This window comes from Jaculus jaculus, chromosome 1, assembly GCF_020740685.1.
Source record: "Jaculus jaculus isolate mJacJac1 chromosome 1, mJacJac1.mat.Y.cur, whole genome shotgun sequence".
In the NCBI taxonomy this organism is placed as follows: domain Eukaryota; kingdom Metazoa; phylum Chordata; class Mammalia; order Rodentia; family Dipodidae; genus Jaculus; species Jaculus jaculus.
This window is the reverse complement of record NC_059102.1, coordinates 44,536,612-44,551,541: the sequence shown is the minus strand read 5'-3', so window position 1 is coordinate 44,551,541 and position 14,930 is coordinate 44,536,612. Positions and strand designations below refer to the sequence as shown.

The 14,930-nt window shown below is 38.8% G+C and overlaps 1 protein-coding gene across 4 annotated transcripts in view; it reads left to right on the top strand.

Moving 5' to 3' along the window:
- The window catches only part of Pcgf5 (polycomb group ring finger 5), a 113,721-nt gene that overhangs the window by 58,722 nt on the left and 40,069 nt on the right, over nucleotides 1-14,930 (top strand). For all 4 annotated transcript variants that reach the window (XM_045139139.1, XM_045139149.1, XM_045139130.1 and 1 more), the window contains exon 2: nucleotides 1,065-1,344. In XM_045139139.1, coding sequence (XP_044995074.1) covers nucleotides 1,233-1,344 — 112 coding nt within the window. In that variant the 5' untranslated portion in view covers nucleotides 1,065-1,232. The remainder of the gene's footprint in view (nucleotides 1-1,064; nucleotides 1,345-14,930) is intronic.

Below are 14,930 nucleotides of genomic sequence, written 5' to 3'. Positions count from 1 at the left end.
AGTTCCTGTTTATAGAATGAGCTTAGGAAAATCAGCAATGCCTTTCATGTGTTTTCTAAGAGGACAGGAACTTTTAAAAAAAACCTTTTTTTTTTAAGTAGCCTGTGTTCAAGCCAGCTGTACTTAAGGTTATAAGAAAAATAATGACTTTTTTCAACTATCTGCTATTTGTGTGTATTGCCTCATTTAATCATCACCACTCCAGGAAGCAGACTCCCATTTTCATTTTACAATTTAAGAACAAATGAGACTTAGACAAGTAACATTTTATAAGTTATACATTTGCCAAGTGAGGCTGATTTCTGTAAAGGATTTTCCCATCTAATAGAGGAGATGAAGAATGACTGCATCTATAAATCAAAATGACAGGAAAGCATAAAGGTTAAAAATGAGGGAGAGGTGCTTCTGAGGATAGTATTGGAAAGAGTTGTGAGGGACAGAGAAGAGGAAGGGCTTGTTGAACTGAAGACAGGGACTACAGAGCAGAAGGTAGACAGGGAGTGATCCCTTAAGTTTACCTGAAGGGAATGTTCAGTCAGCTTGGGGGTGGAGCACATCTTGTAGGACATAACTAAGAAACTTCAAAGTTTGTTTTTTTCTGTTTGTAAAGAGACGTTCTATCAATGTAATAGGGTAGAATCAAGTACCTCTGATTGCAGAATAGAAGATGGACTGCAGGTGGAGCAGTGGTATGTAAGGGAGGATAGCTGTTCCCAGAATGGGAAAGGACATCAGCTTGATTTGTCTGTTAACTCCAGGTAGGATGTGGAATGGAAATAGTGTTCTGATAAGGAAGATAATGACTTCATTCTGAATCATTTAATTTGTACTGGCAGAAACTGCTGGTAGAGTAAATGGTTAAAATGCATTACTGAAGAGGAAAGATAGCTTGGAGTCAGTAGCATTGGGTGGTTGGGTGTCATTAGTGTTGAGGTGATAGTTGAAATTTCAAGATTGGGTGAATTTGTTACTCTGAATTACAAGTCCATTGCACAATAAAGGGCATGTCCAATTGACTGAATTTAGACCATAAAACACTCACTGTTAATGATTTTTGGAAGCAGATATGAAGACGCAGAAGCACCAAAAAGAGTGATGATTTGTGATCTCATCTGGGTGTCAGTGCTCATGCCTCGGGACACCTGTCAAGAGCGCCAGCCAGCTCCTGGGACCAGCCTTTCATCCACTTAGTTCTTTTCTTTGCCTGAACTGCTGAAGCCAGCTAACCACGAATGGCTACCCAAAGGAAACACTTAGTGAAAGATTTCAACCCTTACATTACCTGCTACATCTGTAAAGGGTATCTGATCAAACCAACCACAGTGACAGAATGCCTCCACACCTGTAAGTATACTTTGATGCAACCCACTCATCAAAATGTATGCCAACATTCATTCCCTTGAAAACCTGTGTTTTGTTTTGTGTAGCTTTTAACTTGTAAAAGGGGAGCAAGTTATCTTAGAGTTTGAAAATCAGTGGCATGAAATTTTTCTGTTAATTGAACCTCAATACTTAGTTGATTTTTTATTCAATTGTAAAATGTCCTAAAATCATTAACATGTTACTGGGTATGGATTTTTAAAATATGAACTTGAAGTAAATATTTTTAATTGTGATGACAGTGTTAATCCAGTTCATCAGTTTTGTTAAAGTGTGTTTATGTTGATTCATTGGTTCTCAAGAGTGTGATTTGTAGGTAGATCAGCCACATCATGGTCAGCATCCCATTGGGACTTGTTAGAAGTGCAGAGCATCAGTCCCAGCTTAAGTTTCCTTAAGGAGACTGGAGTGTGCCCAGCCCTGACTTTTCAGGAGCCTGCCAGGTGATGAAGAAGTGTGCGTAGGTTGGTGGCCACTGTTCTAGTGTAACAGCTGAGTACTTCTTAAGAAACTCCATTCTCACCTGTTTCATCAGAAAATGAAAAGACAATCTTATAGCCATATGTGCCTGAGTTATATACATTTTTTGTGTGTTTATTTTCTTCAATGAAACTAATTCCAGTGGGCTTATTTAATGCCTAGGATATGTGCTGAAGTAGATGCTTTATATAGACTTGATTTCATTTTTGCTTTACAATATCACTACAATGGAGCAGCTTGAAGTGGATGTGGGGGAAATAAAGGGCACACATTTTATCTTCATTTTATGGGTGTAGAAACTTAAGAGTTTTAAGTAACTTTCTTTTCCCCTTGGCTACTAAGTGGACAACCTGAATTCAACTACAAAGCACATGCTATTACTGCAGTAACAGAGTGCCTTTTTAGAAATCTTTCTCAGTTCTTCTCCCTTTGCTATAACACATCCCACTAGGTTTAAAGAACACTGCAAAACAGAATCACATGAAAATGATTAAAATGACAGGTTACATATATTTTGTCACAATAAATAGAATCACATGGGAAGCTGTCTAAACATACACACGCTCAGGATGCTCCCTAAGAAATGTTAGGTCTTGTAGATAAGTCTATGCATATATGCTTTGGAAAAACTGTCAGTAGTGCTGGTGCATACTCCGTTGGGGTGCCATGCTGTTCATTCTGCAACATCTTCCATTATTAATTTATCAGTGTTTCATATTTAATTTGAACAGTTAATCTGTAACTGTCATTGAACACACTTTTCTTTATTACCTACTGTCTGATCTAGACACAGGCTATGATAGAGCACAAGATAGTAAAATGTGTCTCTGCTCAAGAAGTTTGCATTCTACTACGAGAAACTTATCATAAATACATGCCACAGTAGTGGTGATGAATGCTATGAAAAGGAACCAAGAGTGTATTCAGGAGAGATGGGTTTATCTTATATGCTATCAGGTCAGCCTCCAATTTGATGACATGTGAACAGACAAATGAAGGGATCAAGCTCTGTGGATCTACATTCTAGATACAGAGAGGAACAAGTGCACAAGTTTTAAGGATAGAATATGCTTGGCAGTTTCAGAGAATAGCAAATCAGTTAGAAGGCATGTCATCTGGAAGACTGGTTGGTCTTCCAAGCAGTAAGATGTGAGATGAAGGTAGGGAAGAGTAAGTTGTTGCTGATAAATTTGTAGGTAAGCAAATAAAATGTGGCTACCTTAGGCTGATCAGGGGACACAACTTAGTTGATAGAGGGCTTACCTAGTATGCTGAAGGCCCTGGTTTTGATCCCCAGAGCCACAAAACTGAGTGTGGTGGCACACAGCAGTAATAACCCCAGCACTCAGAATGATTAAAAGTTCAAGGTCAGGGGCTGGAGAGATTGCTTAGTGGTTAAAGCGCTTGCCTGTGAAGCCTAAGGACCCACATTCAGTTCCCCAGAACCCATATAAGCCAGATGCACATGGTGGCACATGCATCTGGAGTTTGTTTGCAGTGGCTAAAAGCCCTGGTCTGTCCATTCTCTATCTACCTCTTTCTCTGTCTCCCTCTGTCACTCAAATAAATAAATAAATAAATATTTTTTTAAAGTTCAAGGTCATACTTGGAGTAGGAGATAGAGGCCAGCCTGGCCTTGAAAGCCTGTCTCAAAAAAAAAAGTGACTACCTTAGAGTGGGACTTTGGCCCATTTTTCTGTTCCCCATTGTACCAGCTTAGGACTTAAACATGGTCTGTTCTGTTTGGTTTTACTAATCCTAATATTTGTGTATTGTTCTTGTATTTGGATTTATGAAGCAGAAATTTTCTGCTCTTAAACATGATTTGAAAGCTTGAATTCAGATTTCAATCTACCGCAAATTTTACATGTTTTTCTGAAAGAAAACTCTGAATGTAATTGTGAATGTTTTTGAAGGAAAAAAGATCCTAAGAAATACACACAGTTGGTTTATAAGGAAAGATTATTTTGTGTTCTTTTTTAAATACTTTATTTGAGAGAGAGAGAGAAGCAGAGAGAAAAAGAGGCAAATAGAGAATGGGCTCACCAGGGCCTCCACCTGCTACAAACAAATCGTACATGCATGTGCCACCTTGTGCATCTGGCTTACGTGAGCCCTGGGGCATTGGACCTAGGTCATTTGGCTTTGCAGGCAAGTACCTTAACTGTTAAGCCATCTCTTCATCCCTGTTGTTTTTTTTTTTTTTTTTGAGGTAGGGTCTCATCTCATAGCCCATGATGGCCTTGAACTCATGGAAATCCACCTGCCTCAGCCTCCTGAGTGCTGGGATCATAGGAGTGCACCACCATGTCTGTCATCTTTATATTCTTAAAAGCATTTTAAAGCCTAAAGAGGAAAATGGCAAACTGTGTACTTAATTCTGTCATGCAAGATCATTTGGCAGTTATCAAGCCCCTTGAATTAAAAAATGAAAGTGGCAGAAATATGATTAAAATCCAATGGTAAATCACGAATGTGGACTTTCTCATCAACAGAGTGTCTCAAAAAAGTCAGGTGTTTAACCTGGTTTCTGAGGAAACTTGAGGAATCTATACTCTTGGGTTCTTGAATTTCTGTGCACTTTGTATTTAATATTGAGCCTTGTAGGTACTGTCCCATTTGCAAAGCATTTCCTTGTTTGTGGTTATAACACAGATAGTGCCATAAAGCAATATTCCCAGCGTCTCTTTAGGGCGTTAGATGTTTTGAGTTTTCTGCTAGGTTTGTTATTATAGGATAGATTCAGTGCTATGTGATTTGGAATTATGTATAAAATTAAGCTAAATGGCCAAATAGGAAAAGTAGGAATTGAAAAATCTTACAAGACATTGTGGTTACTTACTGTGTTTTTCAACTTTGACTTAGTTTTATAAAAACTTAAAATACCTTTACAAAACTATAGATATATGGTACTGTAAGTAAAAAATGAATTAAGACTCAATAAACACCAGTTCTTATTATGTAAATTTACAGATTTTTGTCCTACTATTCAAGTAAGAAATGTGTAAGTGAGCCGGGCGTGGTGGCTCACGCCTTTAATCCCAGCACTCAGGAGGCAGAGGTAGGAGGATTGCCATGAGTTCAAGGCCACCCTGAGATGACAGAGTTAATTCCAGGTCAGCCTGGACCAGAGTGAGACCCTACCTCGAAAAACCAAAAAAAAAAAAAAAAAAAGAAAGAAAGAAAGAAAGAAAGAAAGAAAGAAAGAAAGAAAGAAAGAAAGAAAGAAAAGAAATGTGTAAGTGAAGTTGTATTATCAGGAGCAGAACTAGCAAGGAATCTACTCCCTACCCTATTTAAATAGTCAAGTGGAAAAAGACTGAGGGCACTAAGAAATGTCTAAAATAAGTCCAGGTGTTGGTAAGTACTGTGAAGATAGTGGAGAAGGGTAATACATAGCGAGGGTCAGAATATTGGAACAAAATGGAATGTAAAAAAAAAAGAAACTGGAGTATTTCTGAAATGCCTAGCCTTAGGCCTTCTCCAATGGGTGCCTTGGGCCTCACTTTAGAAAAGATGCAGTGGGACATTGCAGGGAGGTAGGACCCATCCTTCTCTGACATGGAGTAACAATTACTTCAACTTTCTCTTAAATTTTTGTGCAAACATGTTTCATTCCTTGCTCAAGCCAGATAGATTACTGCTACTCCATTCTTGAACTATTGAGAAATTCTGGGGTTAATACTGCCCTGTGGCTTTAGAAAGAGCCCAGAGGGTGAGTTGTATGCCTACCTGAAACACTCTAAACAGAGCCTGTCACAAGGAATGAGAAAGCAGAGATAATGGAGCACCTATGTCCCGGGCTCCTGGCGTAGAGATGACACAAAGGAGTTGATCGTAAGAATGCCACTTTAAAAAAATTTAAATATTGTCACCCTCCTCCTAAGTTAAATATCTCCTTAGTATCTGGTATGTGAGTGAGTACTCAGTAGACACTTAAAACTAAATGAGTCACCAATGAATTATTTTATTGTGTTTTCCCATTCAGCAATTCATATGCAGTGCTAGATATTTAGAAAGACATGTAGAAACTTCTGTTTAGAAATTATGAATTAAGTAAAACTATCTTCTAGAATTTACTGAGGCATCTGTGGATGTCAGAGACAGGGTTGGACTCAACTCTAGACTGGTGACTAAAAGATTTATGGTATATATCAGGGGATGTTTTCTGTCTTGTACCAAGTCCTGGTGGTTGTCAATTTAGAATGCAAGACTTCGCATTAACTAAGAACCAAGGAGCTTTGTTCCAGAAACTCAGATGTGATGAGCACAGGGCATTGGTTCTAAACCCTTTGTGTATCGAGGCCCCTGTAGGAATCTGGTGATTCTGTCAGAAAACAGTTGTTTGCAAACTTGAAATTCTATGATACAGCAGTGGAAAGCTTTCTTCTTTCTGCCCTTTTAGAAATTATGGCAGTGGTCAGGCATGGTGGCGCATGCCTTAATCCCAGAATTCCAGAGGCAGAGGTAGGAGGATCGCTGCGAGCTTAAGGCAACCCTGACCCTGCATAGTGAATCCAGGTCAGCCTGGGCTAGAATGAGACTTTACCTCAAAAAGACAGAGAAAGAGAAAGGAAAGGAAGGAAGGAAATTATGAGTCTTGGAATTCCTTGGGAAAATGTACTTTGTACTATTTTATAACTTAAAGAAGGGTTTATTGATAAATATAGTTTATATTACAATTAGGAACTTGGTGATATTGTGTGGTGATGTTAAGAATGAAGATGAGCTTAATCCTGATGGTAAAATTTAAGTGCTATCAACCATTTAAACAAATACAAGCACATCACTACTTAGTTAAAGTATAGAAAATTCCTAATGCTTTAGTTTTTACTGTTTACCAGTCTTATGCCACAACCCTTGCTGTTCCAAGTGGAGTCTCCAAGCAACAGCATCCACTGGCAACAACATCACCTGGGAGCTTATTAGAAGTGCAAATTCTTGGGCTTTACTGTATACCTATGAAATCAGAATCTCTGGGGAGAAGGGCAGAATTCTGTATCAATAAGCCTTCTAGGTAATTCTATAGTCCATTAGAGTTTGATAAGTCTGCAGACTTTTGTCATTCTAGCATTTAAAAATGAATGGTAATTAAAGATTAAAAGAGTAGCTGTTTTTTTATTGATTATCATAGGGAATCATGAGCTTTCCACTCAGTGTCTCATTTCCTCTAACTCAAAGCCCTTCTAGCTCATCACTCAACACGTCCATTAACACCTACATATGCCAGTCATTCTCACCTCAGGAAGCATAGAAATAAACAGACCCAGCCCATTCCCTCCTAGATGTTGTGTTCTGATAGGAGAGAGACCATAAGCAAGAAAAACGAAAACTGTTATTTCATCTTATGTATAAGATAAATACCTTGAGGGAAGATGAAGCAGAGAAAAGCCTTTCTTGGTAGTTTCCATTTGAAGACACCAAATAACAGGAAGGAGCAAGCTACAAAAAGAGAGGTGTATTTCAGTTTATTCCAGACTTTTTCACAGAGATGAGAGATGTCAGGAAACAAGTAGTAAGTGCCAGAGTTCTGTTCTGAATGCTGTATATCTGATTTGGGGGCACTTGAAAATACATTTTCTTCTTTCTTCATGTGCTTAGTTAGCTTCTTGTCTAATACTTCTTTAAGTAACATGTAAATTACATGTATGTGTATGCATGTGTGTATATGAGAAAATGAACTGTTTTCACAAGATCTTACTAAGTAACCAATCATGACCTGAATTTATTATCCTGAGTGGATATCCATTAAAATAAGAAAAGATATTTAATAAAAATATAAAATGCAATATTTTGTCATAAAAATTTTATTTATGTCAGAGAAAGAGGGAGGGAGAGAGAGAGAACAGGCCCACAGGGCCTCTAGCCACTGTAGATGAGCTCCAGATGCATGTGCCACCTGGTGCAGCTGGTTTTTTGTGGATACTAAGGAATCAAACTCAGGTCCTTGGGCTTTGTAGGCAAGCACCTTAACCACTGAGCAATCTCTCCAGCCCAAGATTTATTTTTAGAATAAAAATATGGCTTAGAATAAAATCAAATAGCCAAATAGAAATTATAGTATCTGGGCTAGGGAGATGGCTTAACAGTTAAAGGCAGGTGTTTTCAAAGCCTGTCAACCTGGGTTCAATATCCAAGCTATACACATAAGCCATATGCAAAAAGTGATGCAAGTGTACCCTGGGTACTTATTCCCAAGCAAATACATGCACATGCATGTATGCTAATCAGTCAATCAATAAATTTGTAGAATCACTAGATATAAGTACATTGTGCTAGAGATGAAACCATCATTACACTATGTTACTTTCAGATATGGCAGAAGCATTCATTCATAAAAGTGACCACTGTGTTCATTTTGGTGATTTTTAGATAAAGATTAATTACTAATTATAAATGATATAGGTATCATCTATTAGTAATAATGTTCAAGGTGAACTATATTTACTCCACAGGGTTCTTTTTGCTTTTGAAGCTGTGCTTTTGTTAGGAATATGCAAAGTTGAGCAAAACAGCATAGGCAATACTAAGGAACAAACTAGGGGATAAACAGAAATTTTCAAAGTGAAGCATTTTTTTGTATTGTACTTTGAGAATAAACAAGAGTCAGAGTGAGTTGAAACTAATGTTAATGATAGACTGAGAAGAAAGTATGTAACATAAAATATAAATATAACTAAGGCTGGAAATGACTGCAAATATATAAAGCATTTAAGAGTCCTTAAAGATGATAAATAACTGCAGTATAATTTTATAGAGAAGGATCATTTCTTTGGATACTTTAAGAAGTCTTCACATTTACTAATGCTTCACACATAGAGATTTTCAACACATATTGTATCAAATAATTTCAAGCCAGTGATCATAAGTTACTTTCTCAGAATCCTTAACTACTGTCATCCTGTTACTGAGTTGACAGAGAAAATGATTTATGTTATACTTTAGTTCATAAAGAATGAATTTTTATTGTCATTGCTAAACTCAGGATTTGTTTAGTTGGAAATGTAAGCTTCTTCCTGAGTTGGCTATAGTGATACACTGTGGGCCCAGCAATCTTGGATCCTTTTAGTATTCCTAACCCTTGGGACTTCCTTTTCTAGGTCCTAGTATAGGCACTTAGAACATAGTAGGCAATAATCAGTCACAGTGTGTATTATAAGGTGACAAATGCCACATAGATGAAGGGAAAGTCAACTTGGCAGAGGGAATTGGGCAAGTCAGTAAAATACTACAATTTATAAAAAGTCTGTATCCAGGAAAAGCCTCATTAAGTAAGTGATATTTGAGGCTAAAGAAACTTCAAGAGCAAAGACTGTCAGGTAGGCGTGTGCCTCACATGTTGAGAAGTAGCCAGGAGGCCAGTATGATGGATGGCACTGAGTGGAGAAGAGTGTAGACACATGATGAGGATGGCGTGGCCCACAGCCACCATGCACAGTTCTTACAGGGCCATCTTAAGGATTTTAGGGACTTTATTCTGAGAGAAATGAAGACTCATTTCAGGTATAGCTTTGAGGAAAGGAGTAACATTTGTATTCAAAAGAATCGCCTAGACTACTGTGTGGAAAACAGATCTGTTAGGAGAGCATTCAACAATCCAAGAACTAGATGATGATGGCTTGCACTAAGGTGGTGATGGTGGTAAAACGTTGTCCGATTCTGAATACAGTTTAAAGGTAGACTCATACTTTCTAATGAAGTGTATGTGGATCATGAAAAGGAAAAAAAAAAAAAAAACAGTTAAGGACATCTTAAAGACTTCAGACTTGAAGAACCAGAATAAAGATGACATCACATGATTCAGGAAACCCTGAGGGTAAATTTTCAGGAGGTTATTTTAGGTTATATATTGGTAATTGAATCTAAGTTATGAGCTGTCCAAAGAGAGATGTTCAATGGGGGTTGGACATGAGAGCCTGAAGATTATTGAAATATAAATAACGTAAACAATGAAAACGTGAAGGGAATGAGTGTAGGAAGAGAATAGAAAAGAACCAAGGACTGAGCCCTAGGACCCTGCAGCTCTAACCCATGAGAAAGAAAATGAGTCAGTGAGATAGGAGGGTAAGAATAAGTAGCTTCTTAGGAAATAAAGCAATACAGAGCATCAAGGAAAAGGAGGCATCAACTGAGTTATGTGTAGTAGTAAGCCAGCAGTAAGAACAGAAGGAGCAATATGGGATCTTGTCCAGAGCATTTTCTGTGGAGTGTTAAGGTGTGAAAGGTATGAGTAGAGGTGAGAGGATGGTGCACTTTGGAATTTCCTGGTTTTGACCATTGACCTGTAAATAAGTATTTTAACTTTTTTTTTTTTTTTTACAATACTGGAAATAAAACCTAAGGCATCCCACATACTAGGCAATCTACCACAGAGATATATCCCAAGCCCTATACCTTAATAAAGGTAAAGGTGAAAAAATGAGAAAAAAGGAATTATAGAGAATAAGTGCAGATAGTTCATTCAGGGAGTTTTACTGCAAAGAACAAAGAAACAGAGAGATAGCTGACAGGGAATGAAGCCAGCAAGAGTGTCTGTTTTGATACTGGAGAAATAATATGTGTGGATGATGTTGAGCACACTTAGTAGGTTTTAGGTAGGTCATGGTTATAGGTGTGTTAGATAAGTTACTTAGTACACAAGAAAAAGATTGGCACACACAAATTCTGTAAACCTACCAGAACACAAAGTAACAATGCAGTGGAGGAGTAGATGTGTGGTGCAAATTCTCTTGATACAGTTACTTGTTTCTTTTTATATCTTTTTCAGTAAAGGGAAGTGAGATCTTCAGTGGAGAGTGGGGATGGAGGAGGATTTGGTGAGGGCTGGGGGAAGAGAAGAAGTACTGGCAAGGAGCATAATGAGCTGGAAGGTATTGAGTATGACTGCTGTGCAGATGAAGCCCACTTCATAAGGTTCGTGGTCATGAACTTAAGGTGGAGGTCAAGCATCATGGTTGCATGTTTTTCTCTCACACTCTCCAGCCGTAGTCTCATAAAAGCAGAATATAGAGGATTTGAATTTAGCTAAAATTCTAGTGTAATTGAGGCAGTATGATCAAAGAAGAGAGGGCAGTTTTTAGTCAGCTTTTTATGACTAGAATGTAATGCCTAAGGCAAGCTACTTGTTAAGAGGTTTATATAGCTCATGGTTTCAGAGATTAAAAATTCAAGATCAAATGGCCTAGTTGGTTTGGTCTCTAGTGATAGCTGGAAATGGCATCACATTGGGTATTAAGTATATTTACAAGCAGAGAGGATGGACTAGACCTACTCTTATACAATCTCTCTCTCTCTCGTGTGAAAACTTCTCACGGGTGGAGTTGCCAGAGGACTACCTTAATCCTTTCCCAGTGACTCAAGAATCTCCTACTAGGCCCCAGCTTCAAGGTTCCACCATCTCCTCCATCATTATATGAGGGACCAAACCTGCAGACCTCATCCAAACCATATTAGAGGGGTAGAGGAGTTAAAAATAATGTATTTTGATCAGTAATAGAATTTATATTAAGGTAAGGAGGGGAGTGAGGCCCTTGAAGTACATGACTGCCTGACTTCTAAGACCTTGAAATCTCATTTATTCCCTATACCAGCCTTTGAAAATAGGTTTTCTTTTCTACATTTCTAGGCTTATGGAGGTCTTCTCGTTGGTCATTCACCCACAAACACACACATGCCATGTTTAAATTAGACTCTGTCTTGACCCTGTTTAGAAACCTCTGCTTTGTTTGCTACCTGTTCCTGTGTCTCAGCAGGAAAAGGACGCATCATTCTAGGAAGCAGAAAACAATGCTGTCATTTTATACTTCATACACTGTAACATTATAACAGCATAAAAGATAGGTGTTTATTCCTTATGCAACTAAAACAAGGAGATACTATTTCATGGGAAGCAAATTATAGCTATTTTTGATTTTTTTTAGGTTACTGTTAGTTTTGTGTGTAGGAATATGTACGAAGCTGACACTGCTTCTCTTTGTACATGATCACAACTTACTGTTAGCAGATAAAGTTTCCAAGACAAGTGTTGTATGAAATGAATGTTGTCAAGAATTGCCTATTTTAGAAGTTGAAGGGTTGCTTGCATGCACAAGTCCCTGGGTTTTAACCTTAGCACTGCAAAAAAAAACAAAAATACATAAATAAAAAGAAAAATCATGTATAAGTGCTCTTAAGGAGGGAAAAAGAGCTTGCTTCTAAGTTGGCAAATAAAAACCAACACAACTTCATATATTTTTAGAGAGAAAGCAAGAGAGAGAATTGGCATGCCAGGTCCTCGGCCACTGAAATCTAACTCCATATGCTTCCACTACCTAGTAGGCATGTGCATCCTTGCGCTTGCGTCGCTCACCTTTGTGTCTGGCTTACATGGGATATGAAGAAAGATCAAACATGGGTCCTTAGGCTTCACAGGCAAACACCTTAAACACTAAGCCATCTCTCCAGTCCCAACTTCATATTTTAACAAAGGAAGTCCACCCTTGGTCAGCTTTAGTAAATAGCATTACTAATGATGGTACTACTAAGAACATGAGAGAAAAGACAACTATTACTTTATTTTCAGTAGTATCACAATTAATGCTCAAAAAGAGAAATCTGTAAATTACTTTGTGCTGTTAATATCGAGTTAAAAGAAGAATGTCTAATGGAGAAAGGTTAGTTAAGCTTGAGCAAAACCCCACCTCACCCCCAAAACAGAAATCTTACCTGCACTGACATTAAGCAGTGTGTCTGAAACATCATATTTGAGTTATGTGGCAATCTCTGGGGTAGGAATGGTTGCAGGGAATTACTACCCACAAGTGATAGACATGAGCAAGATTATCCATTAAGATAAGCATATTAAGTGAATCATGATGTGATGCTGAGTAGTACTTCACTGTGATTCTCTTGATCATCCAACAATCTAAATGTGAATGATAGCTCTTATTACTGAGTCCTTGAAAGTCACCAGTCTCTGGAAACCGGTAGTTACATATATTATCTCATTTAATCCCTGTAAGAGCCCTGCATGGTAGGTGTCTTTTTTATCTCCCTGTACATAGAGGTGTAGAGTAAGTTAACTGGCCTGATGGAAGGAGTAAGTTTCCACTGCATGCAATCTAAAGCAGAATTGTCTGGAACAACCAAGCATACTGTCTTAGCTTCTTGTTAAGTCTGCATTATAGGTACATTGTCACATATTCTTTTGATATATCTTATCCTGTGATAGTGTGGAAAATAAAGTGACTAATGATTATATTTTAGCAGAGAGCCAAATCCTGGAATGGGACAGACTAACAGGTACTACCCAGGAAGATGTTTTTTGACTAGTTCTTGTCCCCCTCCCCACTTCTGCTAATCCCTTTGGTCCGTGTTTACCAGGTATCTTTTGGCTGTCTCAATGAAAGGATTTGCAGGGAAAGCATTGGAGTCAAATGGAGGACTAGAAGGAGCCTGCAGATCTATTTAAAATTCTCACTGGTGACTGAGGTGTTGAAAAACTGATTTAATGACGTAACGTCCCATTGCCATTCAGGTTCACATTGCTGGTAGCAGTCACCCAACCAAGAGCAGCTTGTGGGGAAAAAAAGAGGTTTATTTTGGCTTACAGGTTCAAGGGGAAGCTCCACAATGGCAGGGGAAAACAATGGCATGAGCAGAGAGTAGACATCACCCCCTGGCCCACATAAGGCAGACCATAGCAACAGGGGAGTCTGCCAAAACTGGCAAAGAGAAACTGGCTACCAGTAAGCCCACCCCCAACAATACACTGCCTTCAGAAGGCTTCAATTTCCATTTGTCATCAGCTGGGGAACCTACCATCCAGAATACCTAAGTTTAGGGGGGACACCGGAATCAATCCACCACATTCCACCCCTGGCCCCCATAAACTGATAACCATATATGATATAAAATGCAATGCATTCATCCAACTTTAAAATTCCCCATAGTTTTTATCAATTCCAATGAAGTTCATACATCCCCATAGTCCAAGGTCTTTAACTGAGCCATAATTCCAAAAAATTACCTTAAAAATCAGTAATGGCACAGAGTAAACATTCACACTACAAAAGATGGTATTGGGCATAGCAAAGAAATATTCAACCAATACAAGATTTAAAACAAGGCAAGCATCAAGCTGTAGCTGCAAGTTCAACAACTCTAGCCAGTGACAAATCTCCAGGTCCGATAATTCTAACCTGCAACAAATCTCTGGCATTATTCCACCCCTCCAGCTATGCTACTCGCAATCCTGGAAAACTTCATCTGGGGGTGGCAGCTTTCCTTAGCAGCCGTCTTGTGGTCTTGGCATCTCCACTAGGTCTCCACTGAAATCCATGGTTCATCCTTATGGCTCCATGGGGTCTCCATACAGGCATCCAGCAAACCTGTTTTACCCTGCCCATGCCATTTCCAAACCACAAGACTGTGTTGCAAGCTCAATGACCCTCTTTCCTGCATTTCTTATACTCTACAATACCAGGTAGGTTGCCAATTTGTTAAACCAGGGGAGAATAAAGCAGACCTTGAAGAACAAGACACTCCTTGAGCACTTGGGCCCCTTCAAAAGAGTCTACATTCTTCCTGTTGCCCCAGTACAGGTCAGCTGGCCCAATCTCAATGGTTGTAATCTTTCAATTGCAGCTGAATGGGCAGCAGTTCACCTGAAGTTGTTTTGTTTTGTTTTGTTTTGTTTTTCTGTGCCACTTTACTGTTGCAGTCTGGTTCACGTTGCTGGTAGAAATCACCCAACCAACAGCAGCTTGTGGGAAAAAGAGGTTTATTTTGGCTTACAGGTTCAAGGGGAAGCTCCACGATAGCAAGGAAAAACGATGGCATGAGCAGAGGGTGGACATTACCCCCTGGCCCACATAAGTTGAAAATAGCAACAGGAGAATGTGACAAACACTGGCAAGGGGAAACTGGCTATAACACCCATAAGCCTCCCCCCCCCAACAATGCACTGCCTCCGGGAGGCTTCAATTTCCAATTGCCATCAGCTGGGGAACTTAGCATCCAGAACACCTAAGTTTTGGGGGAAACACCTGAATCAAACCACCACATGGCCATTTCTCCATTAATTTGTATAA